This window comes from Oncorhynchus clarkii, chromosome 20, assembly GCF_045791955.1.
Source record: "Oncorhynchus clarkii lewisi isolate Uvic-CL-2024 chromosome 20, UVic_Ocla_1.0, whole genome shotgun sequence".
NCBI classification, from domain to species: domain Eukaryota; kingdom Metazoa; phylum Chordata; class Actinopteri; order Salmoniformes; family Salmonidae; genus Oncorhynchus; species Oncorhynchus clarkii.
Genome location: NC_092166.1, coordinates 14,675,582 through 14,701,888, shown reverse-complemented (window position 1 = coordinate 14,701,888; position 26,307 = coordinate 14,675,582). Strand labels below are relative to the sequence as shown.

The 26,307-nt window shown below is 42.5% G+C and overlaps 1 protein-coding gene and 1 pseudogene across 10 annotated transcripts in view; one reads left to right on the top strand and one right to left on the bottom strand.

Annotated features, from left to right (window-relative positions):
• Window positions 1-1,104, top strand: part of LOC139375980 (amylo-alpha-1, 6-glucosidase, 4-alpha-glucanotransferase a) — a 34,257-nt gene extending 33,153 nt beyond the window's left edge. For all 10 annotated transcript variants that reach the window (XM_071117977.1, XM_071117981.1, XM_071117974.1 and 7 more), the window contains exons 33-34: window positions 35-168; window positions 258-1,104. In XM_071117977.1, coding sequence (XP_070974078.1) covers window positions 35-168; window positions 258-375 — 252 coding nt within the window. In that variant the 3' untranslated portion in view covers window positions 376-1,104. The remainder of the gene's footprint in view (window positions 1-34; window positions 169-257) is intronic.
• An 828-nt stretch (window positions 1,105-1,932) lies between these two features.
• Window positions 1,933-24,115, bottom strand: LOC139376883 (ADAMTS-like protein 2; annotated as a pseudogene).
• Window positions 24,116-26,307: the final 2,192 nt, after the last annotated feature.

Below are 26,307 nucleotides of genomic sequence, written 5' to 3'. Positions count from 1 at the left end.
TGATTGGTTTAATGACTTTTTGTTTGTTTTTTAGGAGTGGCTATGGCCAATTGGGTACTTCCTGCGAGCAAAGCTCTATTTTGCCAAGAAGCTTGGGAAGGAGACCTATGAACAGACAGTGTACCTGGTGAAGAGCATTCTCTCTCAGCATTATGTCCACCTGGAGAGGTAAATACACACACTAACACACACATTTGCACATGCGCACACACACACACTCTTTGAACTTTCATCCATGTCTCTTCTTACCCTCTAAGGTCTAGCTGGAAGGGTCTGCCAGAGCTGACCAATGAGAATGGCCAGTACTGTCCCTTCAGCTGCGAATCACAGGCCTGGTCCATCTCCACGGTGCTGGAAGTCCTCCACGACATATAGCACCTCACTTCCTGTGGGCGGAGACTCGCCCCATGATCTAATGTCCTCCTGTAGTCTGGCACTGTTTTAATTCACCTTCATAGTGTGGTGTTTGTTGTCTTGTTTTGGACCACATGTACACCCTATGCATTAAACCTACTGGGCTCGCAAGTATACACTAATGCCTTGTGAACACCAGCAATTCTAGTGGTTGTGGACAGCATTGGGAAATTTTAGCTCACGGCCTCATTTGACGGCTGACTTAGTGTTGTCAAGGTATGATCCCTATGTTACAGTAGATACATGAGCTAATGTTAAAGCACTTAATGATAAAGTATTAAAGATAAAGTATTGGAAGGGTTTGGAAGACCGACTGTTTTAAACCAGCTAACCTCATAGGCAGTTGAACTTTAACCGTGTGTCGCCTGCACTGCTACCCGGTCCATGGAGATCCTTTTAAAGATGGTATCAAAATGTACTGTACTATGAAATTAGTCAAGTGACAACCCATTGCTGTGTGCTTCCATGCCTTTTTATTAGAGTTTAGATCCCTAAAAATAAACCTCAAATCATCACTGTGACAGAAGAACTTGTAGAGTAGCTGATCTATCCATAACCCACTAAATGTGATGCATCGCTCCTTGTGAATCTGGTGCCACTTTTTATTGGTCAGCATGCTCCCAGTTTATAGTGTGATTGATAAGTGTGTCTCTACGTAGTGTTGTCACATAAACAGTCTGCAACATGAGACATTCTGTGTCTTTGACTTGATGTTTGTGTTGAGGTGAAGAACCATAATAGGGTTAGCCTGTTCACCAGCTTTTTTTCTCTGCATTGTTAGACACAGCACAAAATAAATGTTTTTTATACAGTACCAGTCAAAAGGCTGGACACACCTACTCGATCAGCTCCTTTGTCTCACAACAACCTCTCCCTAAGTATAAGCAAGACAAAGGAGCTGATTGTGGACTATAGGAAAAGGAGGGCCGAACAGGCCCCCATTAACATTGACCTTGCTGAAGTGGAGTGGATCGAGAGTTTCAAGTTCCTTGGTGTCCACATCACCAATGAACTATCATGGTCCAAACACACCAAGACCGTTGTGAAGAGGGCACCACAAAACCTTTTCCCCCTCAGGAGACTGAAAAGATTTGGCATGGGTCCTCAGATCCTCAAAGTTCTACAGCTGCACCATCGAGAGCATCATGCAGTAACAGTGTACAGTCGTTGCCAAAAGTTTTGAGAATCACACAAATATTTTTAAGAGGCCATCACAACTGTTTTCTCACGCAATTGCATAGCTTATAGAAACGTTGTGCAACATGAGCTCTCATGAAGTGTTTGATTGGATTTTACATTGTATTTGAATTGATGTCAGAATGATTCGAGGGGCAATAGAGTGCCAGGCAGTTAGCAAGTTTGGTAGGCTACTAATGACCATCAGCAGCATCAGAGCTTGGAGAAGCCTAATTACTGTGACTAAACGGTCACATGGAATCTGACTGCCGTCATGACTCATGACTGCCGGTGTGGCGGTAATACGGTCAATGTAACAGCCCTAATTCACACCATCAGATCCTAGTCCATGAGAACTGATGTGATGTCACCTTGGTGGGCACTCCTCCCAGTGCAGAACTCATGTGTGGGTTCAGGTCTGGTCACGGTGTCGCAGTAAGTCTCGTCCACCTCAAGAGCCATCATAGTGGACACACCGATACTGATACCTGCAGAGCATAGACTACCATGACCAATATAATACTAAACAATCAGGCTTACACTAAATATCCCACTGAACATGTATCCTTTATGGTTATTTTGTTCATGAGACTAAACTATCTTTAGTGGGAGGTATGATCAATGTGTAGAGAAGAGACAATAAGTGATTTGCCAGTACCGGTATGTGTGTTTGTTAATGTTGGTGTAATGTATGTGAACGTGTTTGAGAGTATGTGTGTGTATGTGTACATTGTATGTGTGGTGTGACTGGTAGCTGCACCTGTGGTACATGTTGAACTGCAGGGTGCATACGCAGATACCTTCCATCTGTACAAGTCAGCAAGGCTGATGTCATGGTCTAGCAATCGCACCTCAAACTCATTGCTGCTGGAACGCACGGGAGAGAGAAGGTAAAATAATGATAAAACCAGAGGATAGGAAAAAGAGATGAGACGCACACAGAGGGAGAAAGGTGATTGAATGTCTGAATTAAACTAAATTGAAGCCAACAAATTAGGTAATTAATAGAAAGGTAGTCGTAATTCAATATGAAGGTGCAAAGAGCCTTCAAACAAAAGCACATCTACAGTTGGAGTCGGACATTTACATACACTTAGGTTGAAGTAATTAAAACTCGTTTTTCAACCACTCCACAATTTTTTTGTTAGCAAACAATAGTTTTGGCAAGTCGGTTAGGACATCTACTTTGTGCATGACAAGTAATTTTTTCAACAATTGTTTACAGACAGATTATTTCACTTATAATTCACTGTATCACAATTCCAGTGGGTAAAAGTTTACATACACTAAGTTGACTGTGCCTTTAAACAGCTTGGAAAATTCCAGAAAATTATGTCATGCCTTTAGAAGCTTCTGATAGGCTAATTGACATCATTTGAGTCAATTGGAGGTGTACCTGTGGATGTATTTCAAGGCCAACCTTCAAACACAGTGCCTATTTGCTTGACATCATGGGAAAATCAAAAGAAATCAGCCAAGACATCAGAAAAAATTTTGTGGACCTCCACAAGTCTGGTACATCCTTGGGAGCAATTTCCAAACGCCTGAAGGTACCATGTTCATCTGTACAAACAATAGTACGCAAGTATAAACACCATGGGACCACGCAGCCGTCATACCGCTCCAGAAAGGAGACGCGTTCTGTCTCCTAGAGATTAACGTACTTTGGTGCGAAAAGTGCAAATCAATCCCAGAACAACAGCAAAGGACCTTGTGAAGATGCTGGAGGAAACAGGTACAAAGGTATCTATGTCCACAGTAAGACAAGTCCTATATCGACATAACCTGAAAGGCCGCTCAGCAAGGAAGAAGCCACTACACCAAAACCGGCATAAAAAAGACAGACTACGGTTTGCAACTGCACATGGGGACAAAGATCGTACTTTTTGGAGAAATGTCCTCTGGTCTGATGAAACAAAAATAGGACTGTTTGGCCATAATGACCATCGTTATGTTTGGAGGAAAAAGGGGGATGCTTGCAAGCCGAAGAACACCATCACAACCGTGAAGCACGGGGGTGGCAGCATCATGTTGTGGGGGTGATTTGCTGCAGGAGGGACTGGTGCACTTCACAAAATAGATGGCATCATGAAAATTATGTGGATATATTGAAGCAACATCTCAAGTCATCAGTCAGGAAGTTAAAGCTTGGTGGCAAATGGGTCTTCCAAATGGACAATGACCCCAAGCATACTTCCAAAGTTGTGGCAAAATGTTTTAAGGACAACAAAGTCAAGGTATTGAAGTGGCCATCACAAAGCCCTGACCTTAATCCTATAGAAAAAGTGTGTGCGAGCAAGGAGGCCTACCAACCTGACTCAGTTTCACCAGCTCTGTCAGGAGGAATAGGTCAAAATTCACCCAACTTATTGTAGGAGGCTACCCGAAACGTTTGACCCAAGTTAAACAATTTAAAGGCAATGCTACCAAATACTAATTCAGTGTATGTAAACGTCTGACCCACTGGGAATGTGATGAAATAAATAAAAGCTGAAAGAAATAAAAGCTGAAATAAATCATTTTCTCTACTATTATTGTGACATTTCACATTCTTAAAATAAAGTGGTGATCCTACCTGACCTAAGACAGGGAATTTTTACTAGGATTAAATGTCGGGAATTGTGAAAAACTGAGTTTTATTGTATTTGGCTAAGGTGTATGTAAACTTCCGACTTCAACATTATTTGGGCAGACTCTCCTCTCACCCACTCCCTAAAGCTTTGCCCCACCGCTCCACCTAGGCAGCTCACCTCTCTGTGTTAGGGACCTGTACTGGTGCCACCAGCTGGAGGTTGACGAGGTAAAAGCTATCTGTCCCATTGGGCTCTGGTTCGAAGAGGAGTCCATAGGGGGCGTTGTCATCGGCCATGCCCCCGTGGAGGATGAGGCTGCCTGGGTAGATCTCCAGCCGGATCAGGTTATGGCCAGGGAGCTGCTGGAGTTGAGCTCCAGGAAAGGGCAGAGGTTGGAGCCATCCTTGCAGGCTCATCTGGGGCCTCCAGGCTTGTCTGGGGCCTCCTGGAACATGCTTCGTCGGAGGGGCTTTGATGGTTGATGGGTGCTCTTTGAACCGGGAGAGTCACTGTCGATCAAGTTTGAATCTGTCCCTGGTTAAATACATAGACAAATTATTTTAAATCTAATACATAAAGTCACATAATTCTACAGAACACTAACATCACAAAAGGGCATCAAAACTTTTTCCTAATATCCCGTAAGAATATAAATACATGACACACAAATACTTATAAGATATCAAGAAATTTGCCAAATAAAAGAGACAGACTACCGGACAATGTCCTTGTTCAATACAGATACCAAAATGTATGTACATTTTAAAGTAAAACTCTGTTAAATAGTCAAGATGCAAAGTTCATATCCAGACTCACTGTAGTTAGCAGGTGCAGAATATCCCTGGTCTCCAAGCTTATTCTCCAGGTTGTTGTGGTAGATCTCCCTGACAGCTCTGAACACCAGCATGGCTGGTTGGTGGCTGAGGAAGAGAGGAAGACCTTCATGGTCATGATCCAGACCATTGTCTACATCTCGGGGCTCGTCCGAGACCAGAAGGCCACTATGGTTTCCCAGCTTTCCATAATCATACATAGCCTCGTTATCGGTGAAGGAGAGATCTGTGGTGATGTCGTTGCCTATCGTCTCTGGGGCCACTGGGGTCCACGGTTCCGGGACCACTGGATCCTGAGGTGGGGAGATCATGGACAGTGCTCGTATCTGAACTTCATCTGGAGCTGAGGCTAGGGGTGGATGTGCTGGCTTCGGGAGTGCGGGGTATGGTGTACTCGTATGTGATATGGGGCAGTTTTCCATTCAGGTTGTAGTACTTGTAGAAAATAGTATGATGAATTGTAATCACATATACAACAAAGCCAACATGTCAAAGGTTTATTTGAGTAATCACTGTAAAGCATGCCCTAGTTACTTACAGTACATACTGTACCTAAATACCTACCATGACATTTAGCCCCTGGTCCCTGGGGATTGTCAATAATTGTGTTCCCATTGAAAAAGAAGTGTCCTGATTCATCGGCTAGGGCTGGGGCAAAGCAAATATATGTTCTTTTTAATTTTGTTTTTTATTTATTCCACAAACCCTGACAGTGTTGATTGGATAAGGCCTTTTTAATCGCGCAGAAATCAACAACTGCTCATATTTTTTATTCTAGCAACTATAACTTAACCTTTTACTGCAGTGAGCTAAATCAGGGTCATACAGTGTTTCTTTGTCTTAAACAAATCTACTTTGAAACAAAAGTATACACCCACCTCACACACATGGATAGGGGCTTAAAAAAGACACCTTTACCATGTCAGATATAGAGTTGAAATATAATACATTTAGAGTTTGCATCCCAAAATTACACTTTATATAAATTACAGAAGACTGGAATATAGCTAAACCGTTTGACATAGAAACACTGCGTGTTTGGCGTGTTTAAAAAAATAATGTTTAGTAATTATGAAAATATGAAAAATATTAACATTCCACCCATGAGGCCACTAGAGTGAGATTTGGTCATTTGACTGCAGGAATGGGCTACTACCAAACTTTAAAGTTGAATAATATCCTCCAAGCATGTTCTGCTTGTTAAGTTTAAAAAATTCTAATTACTGTATCCCAATAAACCTCCATACATCATGATCTGGATCTTACCCAGAAAATGTTCTGTTTTCCGTCTCTCAATGATCTGGATGTCGGTAGCACATAACCTGATCCAAAGGAAAAACAAAAACACCCACTTTAGTTGAGCCTCTATTTCCAGGCACATTGCGACATTGAGGTTAAAGCTCTTTGATTTTAAAGATGTTGAAACGTTACTTAAAAACAGAGGATATGCTGTATAAATATTGTACTACTTAAGCTATACCTAACTGTGTGCTCCCTTTCCAGTAAGATCCAGACACTCTATAGCAGGAGCTGCCATTCCTGTCACACACGCTGCACTTATCTACCGTTTCACTGGAGTAAAGCTTGCTGTCACACCCCACCATCTGTAGTATAGGGCATTGAGGGGCAAGAGGAGAACAGAGACCTCATTGCTAGGGATAATTTTCCTATTTTTCCTGTAACCTGACCAGAAAAAACTATCTATATTGTTTGGCAGATGCTTTGAACTAAACAAGATTTGAGTAGATAATCAGGAAAACCTAGCAATAACTTATTAGAGACCTAGGTCCAAAGAGCATTGATTGACATTGTTGGGCAGATGCTTTGAACCAAAAGCTGCCTCTCCCCTGTGGTGGTTGTGCACTGAAGGTCAGGTTTGTTGGAGATACTGATGTAGTCATCTGGGACAGGAAGTGACATCAGAGAACATCGTAAAGAAATGTTAGTTAGTCCTGTTTTGATGCCAGCTACAAAAGCCAGTCCTTGAGGTTATTGTCTAGAATGGAGATTTGATTGTACAGGGATTAAGAACTTGACCCAAATATGATTAGATATGAGAATGTATTAATTTGTCATATCTAAATGTAATTTTCCTAGAAACATAGACACAATAATCTGAGTTTGAAGATGGTATAAACCTTGGACTGGGACCTTAAAGCATGATGTAAGACATTCTATGGAATGGTACTATATTCCTGAGGCAAAAGACAGTCGGACAATAAAATGAAAGACAAAGACACAGAAGAAAGAATAATCATGAGAAAAAGGAACATCAAATGAATATGACTAGGCAAACACTTGAGAAATAAAGGGAGAGGGAGAAATAGAGGATTAGCTGACAACGTCAGGAAAACAATGTGCACTCTTCAATGGGGAAGAAGGCAGTGTGTTGTTGTGATTCTGGATGGCCAGATAGCTAGTAACAATGACAAGAAGCTGACGTGTGGGGAATCTTGGGTGGCTCATTTCAGCTAGTCTTGTCTTGTTTTTGATACCATGTCTTGTTTTGAGGTGTTTTGACTGAAGTCACATCTATGCTAATATATCTCAAATTTACTAGCTAGCTAACCAACAACTGCAAATATGTATTTGAGAGAACCAATTCTCATTGTGCAAATATCTTTATGTTTTCAATAAATATTAGAGAGGAAATATAGTGTACATACTGTCAACAATCTAAGCCTAACCCATCTGTTTTGCCCCAAAGTTGCACAAGTGTTGGTTTTGTTGCTAAAGAAATCTCCTGAAGTGTACACTCGTTCACTACTTCCCACAAATATAAAAGCATTGGATTGGTGGAGGCATAGGCTAGTGGGAGTTTCCAATATATTTCTTATACCAGTAATTTCCTTTCAAATCAGTGAAATCAGTGGAAAGAAGTGAACAAGTGCACCCTTTGGGAGAAAGGAGAGATAATTGGGACATAGTCAGAGACAAAATAAGCATGATAGATGAGGATAAAGACAAGAGCGAGAATGAAAGCCATGACTAATTCATTGCTTGCCTGGATAGAAAGGCACCCACTCATAGTGTCTCCTACCAAGGGCGTTGGCATTAAACTGGGAGCACTGCTGCTGCTTGAAGCTGACAGCACTGACAGCACTGACTGTCAGCACTGACTCTGTTGATACACATGACCAAAAGTATGTGGCCACCTGCTCATCGAACATCTCATTACAAAATCATGGGCATTAATATGGAGTTGGTCCCCCCTTCGCTGCTATAACAGCCTCCACTCTTGTGGGAAGGCTTTACACTAGATATTGGAACATTGCTGCGGGGACTTCCATTCAGCCACAAGCGCATCAGCGAGGTCAGGCACGGATGTTGGGCCGCTTATGCCTGGCTCGCAATTGGTGTTCCAATTCATCCCAAAGGTGTTCGATGGGGTTGAGGTCAGGGCTCTGTGCAGGCCAGTCAAGTTCTTCCACACCAATTTCGACAAATCATTTCTGTATGGACCTTGCTTTGTGCACAGGGGCATTGTCATGCTGAAACAGGAAAAGGTCTTCCTCAAACTGTTGTCACAAAGTTGGAAGCACAGAATTGTCTTGAATGTCATTGTATGCTGTAGCCTTAACATTTCCCTTCACTGGAACTAAGGGGCCTAGCCCGAACTTTGAAAAACAGCCCCAGACCATTATTCCTCCTCCACCAAACTTTACAGCTGGCACTATGCATTGGAGAACGTAGCATTCTCCTGACATCCGCCAAACCCAGATTCGTCCGTCGGACTGCCAGATGGTGGAGTGTGATTCATCACTCCAGAAAACGCATTTCCACTGCGTTCCACTGAGTCCAATGGCAGCGAGCTTTACATCACTCCAGCCGACGCTTGGCATTGCTTAGGCTTGTGTGCGGCTGCTCGGCCATGGAAACCCATTTCATGAAGCTGCCGACGAACAGTTATTGTGCTGACATTGCTTCCAGAGGCAGTTTGGAACTCGGTAGTGAGTGTTGCAACCGAGAACAGACGATTTTTACACATTACGTGCTTCAGCACTTGGTGGTCCCGTTCTGTGAGCTTGTGTGGCCTTCCACTTCGAGGCTGAGCTGTTGTTGCTCCTAGATGTTTCCACTTGACAATAACAGCACTTACAGTTAACCTGGGGCTGCTCTAACAGGGCAGAAATTTAACAAACTGACTTGTGGAAAGGTGGCATCCTATGATGGTGCCACGTTGAAAGTCACTGAGCTCTTCAGTAAGACCATTCTAATGCCACTGTGGAGATTTCATGGCTGTGTGCTCGATTTTATACACGGCTGAAATAGCCAAATCTTCTAATTTGAAGGGGAGGCCACAAACTTTTGTATATATAGTGTACTTCTGAAATGAGAGGAAAATTTTCATTTCATGGTGTTAGTCTAAATGCATACCTGAAATGAACACAGCTGATACTGAGATCACACACAGAAGGAGCTGTTGATGGTTTGTGTGTCGGTGAATCTGGAGAGAAAGGGTTAAACATATGAGCTTATCTTGCATGAGCAGACGAAATGTGATTACATGAAATGTGACATTACAATATACCTCAGTTTAAACACTGTTATTGGTCTCACTGTACACTCCTTAACATTTGTAAGGTTGAAATGAACTCAAAAGTTCTCTCACAGTTCACGATAAGTTCAGGTTATATGTTCACCTCTAGTTGCTCCACTGTGATGGAGTCAGACCTTTATGTTTAGCCTGCCTTCCACAGGACTAACACGAGATAGAGTCCGACAGCTTGATGTGTCTAAGTCCCAGTTCCCACCTAGACTCCAGATGCTGAACTTTCCCAGGCTTTTTCCCAGCTTTTCCCAACACCTCTTCCACTCCTCCCCTGCAGATGTGTCTCTCCTCTCTCTCTCTCTCTCTCTCTCTCTCTCTCTCTCTCTCTCTCTCTCTCTCTTTCTTTCTTTCTTTCTTTCTTTCTTACCTTTTCCCCCCAACCCCACAGGGGGAGTGCCAATAGTCGTCAGCTGGTGCTTATCTGTGGGGGGAATCTCCCCCTAAATGGCCCACCGCCTGACTAAAAGCCTTTTATAAATATGGCTGTCACTCTGGCCAGACTGCCCACAGTTGTGTGAAGTTGTCTGGATGTCCTTTGGGTGGTGGACCATTCTTGATACACACGGGAAACTGTTGAATGTGGAAAAACCCAGCAGCGTTGCAGTTCTTGACACAAACCGGTGTGCCTGCCACCTACCATAACTCGTTCAAAGGCACTTCAATCTTTTGTCTTGCCCATTCACCTGTTGAATGGCATACAGTACATACACAATCCATGTCTCAATTGTCTTAAGGTTTAAAAATCCTACTTTAACCTGTCTCATCCCCTTCATCTACACCGACTGAGGTGGATTTAACAAGTGATCATAGCTTTCACTTGGATTCACCTGGTCAGTCGATGTCACGGAAAGTTAACCGTGTTTTGTACACTCAGTGTATGTCACACACACGCAGGGGCCGTCAGGCAGGGTTGAACACAAACACTTCACACCAGAGGTCATTGAGCCCCCAATTACCAGCCGCTTAAATTAACTCTGGAGTCGAACTCGCTGATGAGGACTGACACCCCCCAGTATGAGGAGTGGGTTCAGTTCAGGGTCAAACTGTCAAACTGTGTGTGCGTGCGTGTGTGCGTGCGTGTGTGTGCGCGTGTGCTAACAGCACTGCAGCCTGTCAGGCCTCATCAGCCCTCGACTGGGAGACATTTCCGTAACACTTACAAATGTGTTGTAACAACTACATCAGGCTGTCATAAGTGTAATGGTAACAGGTGGTGACAGCAAGAAACTGGAAACATTTTATAAGTCTTGATTGGTTGAGTGTGTGATGGTTCAACCTCTATTTCCAGGCTTCCTGAATAGGACTTGGGAGTGTGGTAGGATTGAACTGGAGTTCATTATAGTAGCTGTCATCATAGCTAGCATTGTAACAATCGTCGTTGGTGGAATTAGACCAAGATGCAGTGTGGGGTAGGTTAATCATATTCTTTAATGATAACCACAAAAGAACAAGAAAGAGAGAACCAATGAAACGTACAGCCTAGTAGGGCTCAACAGCAACAATACAAGGACAAGATCCCACAACATAGTTGGGAAAAAAGGCTACCTAAGTATGATTCCCAATCAGAGACGATAGACAGCTGCCTCTGATTGGGAACCACACTCGGCCAAACACAAGGAAATACAACACATAGAATGCCCACCCAAATCACATCCTGACCAAACCAAATAGAGACATAAAAAGGCTCTCTAAGGTCAGGGAGTGACAGTACCCCCCCAAAGGTGTGGACTCTGGCTGCAAAACCTGAACCTATAGGGGAGGCTCCGGGTGGGCATTTATCCGCGGTGGCGGCTCTGGTGCGGGACGTAGACCCCGCTCCACCTCTGGCTCACACCACTTTGGTGGCGCCTCTGGTGCGGCGACCCTCTCTACAGGCCCCGGACTGGGGACCCTCGCTGTAGGCCCGGACTGGGGACCCTCGCTGCAGGCCCCGGACTGGGGACCCTCGCTGCAGGCCCCGGACTGGGGTCCCTCGCTGCAGGCCCCGAACTGGGGACCTACGCTGGAGGCTTAGTGCCATGGATCCTCACTGCAGGCTCCAGGCCATGGATCATCACTGGAGGCTTCGTGCCATGGATCATCACTGGAGGCTTCGTGCCATGGATCATCACTGGAGGCTTCGTGCCATGGATCATCACTGGAGGCTTCGTGCCATGGATCAGCACTGGAGGCTTCGTGCCATGGATCATCACTACAGGTTCTGGGCCATGGATCATCACTGGAGGTCTGGAGCGCAGAGCTGGTACAACCCGTTCTGGCTGAATGCTCACCCTAGCCCGGCAACTGCGGGGCGTTGGCACAGGACTCACTGGGCTGTGAATGCGCACCGGAGACACAGTGCACAGAGCCTGCGCAGGATATCCTGGACCGAAGAGACGCACCGGAGGCCAGGAGCGCTAACCTGGCACAAACCGTCCTGGCTGAATGCCCACTCTATCTAGTCAAATGCGAGGAGCTGGCACAGAGCGCACCGGGCTGTGAATGCGCACCGGAGACACACTGCGCAGAGCCGCATAACATGGTGCCTCACACTCTCCCCATGGTAAGCACAAGGAGTTGGCTCAGGTCTAGAACCTGACTCTGCCAATCTCCCCGTGTGCCTTCCAATTTTTTGGGCGGTGGCTGCCTCTCGTGCATGCTACGTCGTGCCAACTCCTCGTATCTTCGCCGTTCCGCTTTTGCTGCTTCCATTTCCTCCTTAGGACGGCGATATTCTCCAGCCTGCGCCCATGGTCCCTCGCCTTCCAGTATCTCCTCCCATGTCCACTCCTCCAGAAAACGCTGCTTGGTCTTTTTGTGGTGGGATCTTCTGTAAAGATCGTCGTTGGTGGAATTAGACCAAGATGCAGTGTGGGGTAGGTTAATCATATTCTTTAATGATAACCACAAAAAACAAGAAAGAGAGAACCGTACAGCCTAGTAGGGCTCAACAGCAACAATACAAGGACAAGATCCCACAACATAGATGGGAAAAAAAGCTACCTAAGTATGATTCCCAATCAGAGACAAGATAGACAGCTGCCTCTGATTGGGAACCACACTCGGCCAAACACAAAGAAATACAACACATAGAATGCCTACCCAAATCACACCCTGACCGAACCAAATAGAGACATAAAAAGGCTCTCTAAGGTCAGGGCGTGACAAGCATGTTGTGGGAAATATTGTCACTCTTACAGAAACCTCATACAGTGTGTTCTAACAGTAATACAACATCTGAATATTGAGTCTAATTGTCCTATTTCACAAACTGCATTAATGACTTGGCAATCTAACTTTTGACACATTTTTGTAACCAATTTGAGTAGCCATAATGATTAACAGCCTGACTCCTTGGAGAGAGGTGATGGTTAGTTAAGGTCCTGAGTTTATCTTGTATGTACTGACCAGGAAAAACTCCTGGCCAATGATGGTGTAGAAATAATATATGGCCTGCACGTATGATTTCTCCACTGCATATCTTTTCATTAGGCAACATTTCAATACAAGAGTGTATCTTCATCAGGTCAGTGATGGTGTATTTTTACCTCTGCTGCAGACAGTGTCGTTCCTGAGACCACACCAATCCACCACAGGTCCTGGAGCAGGTGGACCAGCTGCTCCACTCCCCCCACCACTGGGCCACCTTGTCGGGCTGCTGCACTCCTGGTGCTTCTGGCTGTGCCGGCTGTGCCGATCGACCTCCTCCCTCCCATCACTACTGTCCTGGCAGAGCTAGAGTATTTTACATGTGTATTAACACTGTATGTACAGTATGCATACATGTGTCTTTTTCTTATTCTCTCTCTGCCATGAGGATGGCTTAAGGGAGAGTTGTGTTGGGAAAAGCCATGTAGCACTAACAGTAGGGTTGCTGTGCAGACTGCAACTGGCAGCAGCAGCTGGCTGGACTGTTCCATTAAACCTGAGCGGGTACAGAAAACTAAAAGACTGAAAATCACTTTAGGTGGCATTTGCACAAGATTTCCACTGTAAGTATTATGTCTGTGTGTGTGTGTAAGAGGCAGCAGCAAGCAACCCAGTGACATGATTGACTTTGCTATGTTGCCTCTATTCCTGAAGTGTTTCCTCCCTACATGAACAAGCACACAGTGGGGAGTGTTTCCCTAAACCCTTCAGTGAACACATTATCACCACTAATGGTGCTGGGGCTCACTTTCCACCCGACTAACCTGTTAACACGTGTGTAACACTGACTGAACCAGTGTCCAAAAATGACTGCTGCTACCTCCTGGGGTGTGCCTTAAAACCTATAGACATTCAGGGTTACGCCAATTAATGAACAATGGTCAATATATGGAAGTGTCATACGTACTGGCACTGTTTTCTTGTGTGGCTACAGCACATTGAATCCATTTGGGCTAAATATGTCAATGTAAGTTGGTAGCTATCCCCCTACTAATTGTTGTTTAATTTTGTGTTTCTTTTCTGGTACTGGCAAGGAGAGATGGCAAGTCCCATATGGGCTACCACTACACCATTTCATCCTGTTGATTCCTGTTCTCCTCTGTTTAGGCTACTCCCAGGGAGGACTTGCCCTACAGGCAATGATGAGTTATTATATAATATTAGGCTTGCATATCTTCATTTTGTTTTCATTTTCTTTCTTTTTTCCTCATTACCGTTACTCATCAAGTTTAATAACTTCGCTGTAAAGGTCTGGATTGGTTACTTATTTTGTTTTACTTTCTTAGTATAATTTTGTTATTATATTTATTTTTTAATACTTTAAATATTCACCCATTTTGGATGTTCTATTGTTTTTGTGCATCTCTGAGCGATGTTCCATCGATTCCCTGTAACGGATGTCGTCTGGAGATAGAGAGGAGGACCAAAGCGCAGCGTGGTAAGTGTTCATGATGATTTTAATTAAAGAAAGCACTGAATCATAAACAATAAACGATGACGTGAATATACAAAACCGAAACAGTACCCTGTGGCCCAAACACTCACACGGAAACAAACACCCACAAACCAAAAGTGAAACCCAGGCTACCTAAGTATGATTCTCATACTTAGGTAGCCAACTCACGCCCTGACTATACTAAAACAAAGACAAAAACAAAGGAACTAAGGTCAGAGAGTGACATTCCCAGGGTTTTTACATGTTTTCATGTGTATCTGAGCTATTACATTCAATTATTCCGGTATGATGTAGCATTGTGATAAAGCCACGCTCACTACTCTGGAGGTTAATAGGAATGCGACTTTTAGATCGCGAAAATGTCTATCTACATGTCAGATTTCAGGGTTTATAGGGAGGGTCTTCTGGCTGGGGATCAACCAATGGGTGGGTTTCCCTGTGCATCCCACTTATTATTTTACATCCACGGGCTTGTATCAACACTAAAGATAACAATCACATTTTGGGAAAAAACAACGGCAACACTAGCTATTCTCTTTGGAACTTGAAAGGCCTTAATAGTCCTATCAAACATTTCAGTCTTGATATTCTAGAAGGAAACCATAATGATATAGCAATGCTCCAAGAAACACACCTGTTCCAGAAGGACGCACCTAGAATAAAGAACCATTTATACAAGCTGGCTGCTCTTTCACCAGGCACCAAACAAAAAGGGTGGAATCATAATGATACATAAAAAAACTAAAAATCCCCATCCTTGATAAAGGCGAAGACCAAGAAAGCAGAATCACTTTCCTTAAACGTATACATCATGGAAAGAAAATTGTCTTTATTAATGCCACTCTGGACATGCAGCACAAATCAAATCTAAGACCAACTACAATCCACAGGCAACCAAGCCTCTCCAACATATACTCTCTGATTACCACCTCATTGATGCCTGGTGAGCTCAAAACCCTAAAGCAAAAGAATGCACTTTCTATTCAACCAGGCACAAAACATTCTACCGAATCGATTTCGTATTATTATCTACCCCTCTAGTTTCTTTAATCTTTAAATAGAAATTCGACATATGAGCCTATTTGATCATCATGCTTACTACTACTAGATACAAGTGTCAGAATCTCCTGAAAGAGCCACAAGATGACGCTTTAATGTTTCCTTACTACAAAATCCTACTTTCTGTGAACAATTTGAAACTGAATTGAATGTCTTCATAATGATTAACAAAAACTCAGGCGATGACCCTCTGATTTTATGGGATGTCATCGAAGGTTTTATTAAAAACAATTCAACTGCATTTGCATCTGGGCTGAATAAATCACAATTAAAGAATATATCAGAATTGGAACGACATTAGAGCGTTCTGAACAACAACAAAACCATTTCAGACCAGGTAGCAACTTCTCTCTCCATGGCAATCGACCCAGTCGTCTACTGGCTAACAAGCTATTGAATCTGAATCAGTTGAATCACTATCAGATTAATTACCGAAATTAATCAACCAATATTTCTCCCATTTCTATGAAGAATTGTATACCTCTAATTGTAAATCCACACCAAGGCCGATTGAGTCCTTTTAAAAAGATAGAAGAACTCAACTTCCTTCAACTGAAGAAGTCGCCTTGCTGGGAGCCCACATCTCTCTCTCAATTAACTCAAACTGACATTGGATCACAGGAATAAGGCAAATCACCTGGTCGGGACAGTATTCCTCATGAGGTTTATTTAAAATTTTGGAACCAATTAAATCCACTGTTAGTTGAAATGATTAACAGCACAAATGTAGGTTTTATTTTTTAAAAATGAAGGACGCCACCCAGTGTACTCACTATAGCCTCTTATCTTTGATAAACATAGATTTTAAACTATTTTATAAAATTCTGTCGTTCCGTCTATAAACTTACCCAAACTGGTACATCTGTACTAAAGCGGGTTTGTTAAAAATCAATTATCCTCAGATAACCTTTGTCGTCTGTTACATATCTTACATGCTTCCTCAGAAACCAAAGCTCCCTGGGAAGTTACATCTCCTTGGCCAGCATCCCGGAGTCGCCTCTTCACTGTTGACATTGAGACTGGTGTTTTGCGGCTACTATTTAATGAAGCTGCCAGTTGAGGACCTGTGAGTCATCTGTTTCTCAAACTAGACACTCTAATGTAGTTGTCCTCTTGCTCAGTTGTGCACCGGGGCCTCCCACTCCTCTTTCTATTCTGGTAGAGACCGTTTGCGCTGTTCTGTGAAGGGAGCAGATCTTCAGTTTCTTGACAATTTCTCACATAGAATAGCCTTCATTTCTCAGAACAAGAATAGACTGATGAGTTTCAGAAGAAAGTGCTTTGTTTCTGGCCATTTTGAGCCTGTAATCGAAACCACAAATGCTGATGCTCCAGATACCCAACTAGTCTAAAGAAGGCCAGTTTTATTGTTTCTTTAATCAGCACAACAGTTTTCAGCTGTGCTAACATAATTGCAAAATGGTTTTCTAATGATCAATTAGCCTTTTGAAATGATAAACTTGAATTAGCTAACACGAAGTGCCATTGGAACACAGGAGTGATGGTTGCTGATAATGGACCTCTGTACGCCTATGTAGATATTACATTAAAATCTGCCGTTTCAAGCTACAATAGTCATTTACAACGTTAACAATGTCTACAATGTATTTCTGATCAATTTGATGTTATTTTAATTAATGGACAAAAAATGTGCTTTTCTTTAAAAAACAAGGACATTTCTAAGAGACCCCAAACTTTTGAACGGTAGTGTAAATGGCAAGGTAAGTGATCCCAGATTAAATTAACAAATGTACAAAGAGGGAAGGATGTAGGAGGACTACCCATACCAAACTTTAAATTTTGTATTTCCAGGCACTAGCATTTCATCCCATTCTAAATTGGTTTAGACCTGATTATTCTGCCCCCTGGCTGAGTATAGAGAGAAATATGGTGAATCCTATTGCCCTGGAAAAGATCTTCACGCATATATCCCTTAAACAGCGGAAGCTACGCTTTGGTCCTATTATTGCTCCCACAATCTCTATTATGCACAACATTTAAGAAAACAAATGTAACTGGGAATCAAAATAGCAAGCCCATACTCCAATATTTCACAATCATTCCTTGTGATCTGGAGGGCAGCCTTTTGCATCCCCCCAATTGTCCAAATGTGGAATCCATACCCTTGCCGATATAATGGACAGTAATGGTTTGAGAACACATACACATTACCAGGAAACTCCTTTTTTCTAATATTTCCAATGTAGGTCAGCTTGGGAAACCCAACTAACAAACCATCCTATGATGGGATTCATAAATAAATTATCTAGGCTCCTGATAGAACTGTTCTCTATAATACATATAAACAACTTTTGGAAAGTTCATATTCTGAGCTTGCCAATAAAACTTTAACTGGAACAGAAAATTAAAACATCTGGCCTTGGGCATCCCATAACCCAAACCATCAACGTTTACATTTTAAGATGGTTCACAGATAGTATTTAACATGAAGGAAATGTTTTACGATTAAATTGGCCCCAACTCCTAACTGTTCACTGTGTCTCCTAAATCAGGTAGGTACATTCCTTCATATGATGTGGGAGTGCATAGCAGCTAAATGCTTCTGGGACAAAGTTACAAAATCAATTTTGAAGTGCATGAATGTAAATATTCAATGCTTTGCATCTACTATGTTACTTAACAATGATAGCTCCTTGAATCTCTCTGTAAATCAGAGATGATTACTGCTGGCACTACTGCAAAAAAAGAGGTTGGCTCTTAGATGGCAATCACCTCACTCTCTCCCAATTCGCCAGTGTATGAAGTTACTATTAGAAGTAATACCCTGATGAAGACAGCTTGGCTGTCGAAACGTTGGTAATAAAATTTTGCATCTGAGCTCCTAGAGTGTGCGGCTCTCTTTTATTTTCAACTATTAGAAGTTATAACATTAGAATTATCGGGAAACGATTGATGCCTGGTCAAATACACCTGACTCTGTAAAGAATAATCTCAGCTGAAGCCCAACACATACAAATAAACAATCTATAAAGCCTAAGCATACAAACAATATACAGTACCAGTCAAAAGTTTGGACACATCTACTCATTCAAGGGTTTTTCTTTATTTTTTACTATTTTCTACATTGTAGAATAATAGTGAAGACATCAAAACTATGAAATAACATATATGGAATCATGTAGTAACCAAAAAAGTGTTAAACAAATCAAAATATATTTTATATTTGAGATTCTTCAAAGTAGCCACCCTTGGCCTTGATGACAGCTTTGCACACTCTTGGCATTTTATCAACCAACTTAATGAGTAGTCACCTGGAATGCATTTCAATGAAAGGGTTTGCCTTGTTGAAAGTTAATTTGTGGAATTTCTTTTCTTCTTAATGCCTTTGAGCCAATCAGTTGTGTTGTGACAAGGTCAGGGTGATATACAGAAGATAGCCCTATTTGGTAAATAACTAAGTCCATATTATGGCATGAACAGCTCAAATAATCAAAGAGAAACGACAGTCCATCATTACTTTAAGATATGAAGGACATTCAATGCGGAAAATGTCAAGAACTTTGAAAGTTTCTTCAAGTACAGTTGCAAAAACCATCAAGCACTATTATGAAACTAGCTCTCATGAGGACCGCCACAGGGAAGGAAGACCCAGAGTTACCTCTGCCTGCTGCAGAGGATAAGTTCATTAGAGTTACCAGCCTCAGAAATTGCAGCCCTAATAAATGCTTCCCAGTCACATTTCAGCATCAACTGTTCAGAGGAGACAGCGTGAATCAGCCTTTTATGGTCGAATTGCTGCACTGAAACCACTAGTGAAGGACACCAATAAGAAGAAGAGACTTGTTTGGGCCAAGAAACACAGGCAATGGACATTCGACTGGTGGAAATCTGTCCTTTAGCTTGATGAGTCCAAATTTGAGATTTTTGGTTCCAACCACCATGTTTTTGTGAGATGCAGAGTAGGTGAACGGATGCTCTCTGCATGTGTAGTTCCCACCTTGAAGTATGGAAGAGGAGGGGGGGGGTGCTTTGTTTGTATTCTGCACCGGACAGAACTGTTTCGGTTTCGTTTGTTCACTTTGTTGTTTTTGTTCAGTGTTCAATTTCTTTATAAAAAATATGGTCACTTACCACGCTGCGCATTGGTCCTCACCTTCTTCCACCAACAACGGCCATTATAATGGGACCACGCAGCCGTCATACCGCTCAGGAAAGAGACACATTCTGTCTCCTAGAGATAAACGTACTTTGGTGCGAAAAGTGCAAATCAATCACAGAACAACAGCAAAGGACCTTGTGAAGATGCTGGAGGAAACAGGTACAAAAATATCTATATCCACAGTAAAACGAGTCCTATATCGACACAACCTGAAAGGCCGCTCAGCAAGGAAGAAGCCACTACTCCAAAACCGCCATAACAAAGTCAGACTACAGTTTGCAACTGTACATAGGGACAAAGATCGTACTTCTTGGAGAAATGTCCTCTGGTCTGATGAAACAAAAATAGAACTGTTTGGCCATAATGACCATCATTATGTTTGGAGGAAAAAGGGGGAGGCTTGCAAGCCGAAGAACACCATCCCAACCGTGAAGCACAGGGGTGGCAGCATCATGTTGTGGGGGTGATTTGCTGCAGGAGGGACTGGTGCTGGAACTTAAAAAATAGATGGCATCATGAGTGAGGGAAATTATGTGGATATTTTGAAACAACATCTCAAGACATCAGTCAGGAAGTTAAAGCTTGGTCGCAAATGGGTCTTCCAAATGGGCAAGGACCCCAAGCATACTTCCAAAGTTGTGGCAAAATGGCTTAAGGACAACAAAGTCAGGGTATTGGAGTGGCCATCACAAAGCCCTGACCTCAATCCTATAGAAAATGTGTGGGCAGAACTGAAAAAGCGTGTGCCAGCAAGGAGGCCTACAAACCTGACTCAGTTACACCAGCTCTGTCAGGAGGAATGGGCCAAAATTCACCCAACTTATTGTGGGAAGCTTGTGGAAGGCTACCTGAAACATTTGACCCAAGTTAAACAATTTAAAGGCAATGCTACCAAATACTAATTGAATGTACGTAAACTTCTGACCCACTGGGAATGTGATGAAAGAAATAAAAGCTGAAATAAATATTTGTCTCTACTATTCAATCTGACATTTCACATTCTTAAAATAAAGTGGTGATCCTAACTGACCTAAAACAGGGAATTTTTACGCGGATTAAATGTCAGGAATTGTGTTTCAAATGTATTTGGCTAAGGTGTATGTAAACCTCCAACTTCAACTGTATATGATAGCCATATAGATTTTAAGACAAACTAATTTTACATCACCACATCTTTGAACACAAGAAGAGGTATGAAATAAATTATTTTGTTGAAATCACAAACATGGGTAGAACCCCAAAAGTCTGACAATTCTGTAACTCAACTAGGGTACTAGAGTGATGCATGTCCAAACAAGAACGTGCAGGCCCCACTTTTCAGGTTTTAATGCACAAGGCTATCAAACCCGGAACCTCCCGGAAGTTCCAAATCACTACCTTTTTGGAGGTGGTGGCGACCAGCAGTGGGGACGATTGTTGCCCAGCCATATCAAGGACGATTGATACCTACCAATGGTCTAGTTACTTCCCACTCTGAACACACTGGTTAAATCAATGTCGTTTCCACATCATTTCAATTCAATTACTTTGAACCAATGTGGAATAGATGTTGAATTGACGTCTGTGCCCAGTGGGTTTAGACAGAAGCAAAAGTAGGGAGGTTGGTTGGTCGGAGAGGATGAGTGGGCGTAAAAGGCAACTGTCTAACAATCCAAAGGTTGTGCGTTCGGGTAGCATTTTAGCAAACCCTTCCCGTAAAACCTATTCTAAACTTAACCCAATTCACCTAACCTGCTATATAAATTCACCTAACCAATTTCGTTTTAGTTCTCGGATCCTCTCACGTAAATTATCATAACCTTCTTCGTTAGTTCACCTAACCACCAACGTAAATTCTCCCCATAATTAGGGGTTCAAGTAGCGAAGCTGTGTAAAACCCTTTTGTATTTGTTGCAATTCATTATTATTCTCCTGCCGATGATTTGGTGAAAAAAATATAAATTCCCGTGAGATGGTAAGGCTTAGGAGGGTGCAACCTTGCATGTTGGTAAAGCACCAAGGGCCACACCCTCTCATGCAATGCCATGCCAATGGCCACGTGGTGGTGCTATAACACGCGATTGAAAATGCAAACTTTGAAAGGTCAGGCCCCTTACCCCGTGTGACCTAGTCATTAAATTCAGTACATATGACCCTCTCCTCACAAGGAACAAAGTCGCCTCAAGGATCCATAAGGTCCACCATGATGGATTTTCTGCTATTTAGAATTTTGTGAAAAACACATAAAACGCTATTTCTCTAGCACCAAATAATCGGTTTGCACGAAACTTGATACATGGCATCAATGGATCAAGGTCTTTCAAAGTATGTTTTTACAGACTAGTATGTCCGATACTGGCCAATAAAGACTCAAGTGGACGTGACCTGACACATAAATGCATATAATTCAGAAAGAGACATTTGTATTGTAATACAATTTGATTACCATGTTCCAAACACTGTCAAGACTCAACATATGGAAGCACATTCAGATCGACCACACAGTGGCACTGTTACAGGAACGTATTCATATCCCTTGATCTGTTTGACTCACAGTGGTTACATTTCACACACATGCTCGGGGATGTGATTCTAACTAACCTGTAGAGAACGGTTGAGTTTGGCCGCATGTTGGCGCTGTTGGACAAGAACAAACATTTATGCAGCTCATTGGCTTATAGGGGCTGTGTTGTTTTAGCTAGACTCTTGGAAAATGTTGAGTTTAAAGATGTGCACCCATAGATGCTACTGCCTGTCCCTTTTAAAAGCCTAGCAACAGCACACAATTCACCAAATAAACGAATGTTTCAAATAAACGATGAGTCTAATTGAATTGTTAATGAGTGAACTACAGTGAGTACCAAGAAAAGTTAGGGCAAAAGAAGATAAAGGAGAGCAACATCATTGCCACGGATAAGACAGCACTGTGGTTTGACATGGTCATGGTCAGGTGTTCAGAAGTAGCTCATCCTAGGGCGATGTGTCCTAATGGTGGTGCTGTGGGACCATAGCTTGACCCCCGGCATGGCTGCTTACAGCTATATTTCTTCTTTGTTGTTAGGATGTACCAAGCAACCTGGTCTCAAATAAAGATTATAGTACTATACGTACTCCAAGATGTATTATAAATGACTTCATCTGTAGCGACGTGCTTGGACATTTTTGTGTGCTTGTGTTCTGTTGTTGTGTGGTTATCAGGGCACGAGTTTTGCGGAGTACAGCATACCAGCCCCCCTGCTGTTTGCTAGGGCAGGGGGCTGGGCACCACAGGTTGTGTTATATTGCCATGCTTGACTATTCTCTCTCTATCTTACGTCCTGGATCAGTGAGATAGCTATCAGAGTTAGTGATTTATGTATAACGATTTACTGGCGTAGGCTACGGACATACGTGTTCGAGTTGCATAAAAAACTGTTTGATTCGAGAAAGCGATCCACTGTCTTGGATATTATTTTACTAATGATCTATCAAGGTCATTACAATATGACAATATACGTCCTCTAATTCGTATGATATTGCACGACCGCTATTCCATTCATAATGTAACCTAACGCTATGTAGCATATGATACTAAAGGGAGAGTCACAGATTTACATACAGAATAATACGAATTCCCTGAGACCATGTTGCCAGTTGGACATTGGTCAGTTTCACTTCAAAGTCACTGGAGTTGAGCAGGTCTGGTGCTGGTCAGGTGGAGGCCATGTAGATGATTCAAGAGGCTTGAGTATGTCAATAATAGAAATTAACCCTTGGAATTGGAAAACCATATGTCACTAAACAGCTGTTTTGACGCATCTAGAAGGCTTGAAGTATGTCTGTAAAAAAAAGTTGGGGAAAAGGTTAAAATAACTTTTTTTTCCAGAAGCTGTTTTATAACGGTTCCCCTGATGTTGGTTAGATGTAGACTAGCCTAGACTGTTTTGTTAACGCATTAGAGCATCGTCCCATGTCAGACGTCTACAGACTGCCTTCCTTCAATTAGAACTAAAGTAGAACCCTGTACCGTATCCATGTCTCCCGCCCAGCCTCATTAGTTTTGGTCCAGTGGACTACAGAGTTCTCTAATAACATGCAGCCACTTCAACTGCTTAGGACATTTCCAGGCAGACATGTAGACTCCAGCTGGGGCTTTGATATTGAAGCATAAAGAGTCCAGAAAAAGTATTTCGGCATAAAACGGAGTGGGGGGGAGAAGGCGCAAAACCTACATTTGGCTAATACAGTCCCGAATAGATTGAAACTGTTGCGGGCAAGCATGGGTCAGTAGTCTAGAAACAGAGCATCCTCTTGCCATCTGAAGGCTTTAGTTGCAGACACGTACCGGGATACATGCACACGTAGACATTTGAGTTGAGAACAAGGATGTTTGAAGCGCACGGCTTTCTGCACAAGACGGATTAAGATTATAAAACAACTTTTATGAATGAAAAGTATGCGATTTACATTAAAGTTGCTGGTGGATGCTCTCTCAAAGGTTCAGAATAGCAAGACAGGGCTGTGAATAAGAATAATACCGAATCTTGCACTCCAAACACAGTACATGGTTGCTTTAGGAAGTTCTCCTCTCCTGTGTGTGCATGTGTGCGTGCGTGTGTGTGTGTGCGTGTGTGTGTGCGTGTGTGTGTGCGTGTGTGCGTGTGTGTGTGTGTGTGTGTGCGTGCGTGCGTGCGTGTGTGTCAGTGCGTGCGGGAGTCAGTGAGTGAGTGAGCTTTTACAGGGTGTAAGAGAAGCAATTATTTATAGTATTAAAAGGGGAAAAGACAAGACCTATGGTATTATGATGTAACAAGACCTATGGTATTATGATGTAACAAGACCTATGGTATTATGATGTAACAGAAGGGGAGGTGGGGTAGTTTCACTAAAATCTCATGTCCTGCTCATTGACTGACTTTCCTTGAGAGCATATCCTCTTTGTCCTGGTCTTCAAGAAAGGAATATCTCACAAATCCTTTAAACACAGACACAATGGTCCTAGCTGTGAGTGAACAATGCATAGGCTTTACTGTACAAAACCAATATTTCTAATATGGGCCCCAATCTATCAAAAGTGGTTAGAGTTCCACAGCTAAGGCAAAAATATCCAGTCAATCAAGATTGATGTTGAAATTGGACGTCTATCCGTGTCCTGACAACCTTGGGTAATGCCATCCAAACCAGCCACTAGGGGCAACAGTGAGCGATATTGCTATCAAGTGGGCATGAGTTTTGCTAGGGCGATGTGGGTGGTGGTGGATCAGAAGGTTGTGTGTCCAATCCCAGTCGTAAACACTGGTTTTCATTGGAGAGATATGGAATGATACAGAGCAGGAGCAACTTAAAAAATTGACGTTTGGAGAACGTGGATGAACGGTCTAATTCTGCAGTAAGACTGTGAAAGCTTGTTGAAATAACCTTCTTCCCATGCTGCTAGAAAGTAAGTTGGAATAAATACGCCGGCGTAAAGTTTTGATTTAGTTTCATACCGGTCATACTGTTAACATTATTTTATTGATTTACACAAACCCAAGCTTGCATTCATTCTCTCAGTGCTGGAAGGATGTTGCTTTTGTCTTCCCCAGGAAACACGGTTACAGACACCAACAACTGTTCCACTTAAAGCCAAAAATCTATGAAACCTGTACATTCTATTAAATAGGCTTATGGAAGTCAAACCCAGCCCCAGTAACTGGAAATAAAGCCTGTAGCTGTTTCACTTGGTATTCTGGTCAAATGTCTCCATGTTTTCATCAATGTGTATAAGCTGTTCCATATGGAGCGATGTAAAAGGAGGGAGTAAAAGAAGGCCAAAGCCCAGGGGGAGGTGTATGTTTTGTAGCAGTTCTTGTTACTACAAAACATTTCCTGCTCCCCAACAGAAGATCTTACATAGAGGTCAATGAATGTAATATTTATGGAGGACTTTGATGGGGTCTCTTTAATGAACAGATCGCAGGAGATTTCCCAGTTCGGTAACCTGCTGAATATATTTCCTGTGGTCGGTTGCACCAACCCATCTGAACTCCAACCAGACAATAGTATATCACCTTGGATAATGCAAGATTGTTCTTGTGTTACTGTGAATATAAAGGTTGAACTGAAGAGGCATGTTCAGACGTTTCACCCAAAATAACGTTGCTGTCAGAGTCCCTCTTTTAGGAATTCACTATCTTTGTGGTTCACTGAACACATCATGTGGAATACTTAAAAAGGAATCTTTCACCTTCAAAGTTCTTTGGGGAGGAAAGGAAACTGTATCAAATGTAAAACAGTCCTAAACCAACCAAGTGTTTGACCATGCTGACCATAACATTAATTATTTATTACTTCTAAAAATAAAATAAGTAAATCAGTGAGACCTTATACCCAACAAACAACTCTGACCTCCTACGCTGACTAATAATACACAATTACATTTTCTACTTTTCTTCAACCCCAATGACAAAATAAAATATTATCACTGAGATTAGTAGCTGCACTCCCTGACATGTTGTAATACTATTGCAGGTATTTTTTAAACAAAAAGGATCTGTGATGTCACTCACACATTGTACCCATTAAAGAGGACCTCTAGCGGCTGTGGCATAGTTGTAGGTTTCTGTCAAAGCAACAACTTCAACCTCCCGAGCTGCCACATACTGCTACTGCTGGAGGGCTCTGTACCTACACAATAGACTGTTGTCCTAACAGCTTTGAATGAGGGATGCCAAGCTAAACGGATCTGCACCTCTCACCCTTACATAAACACTGGCATA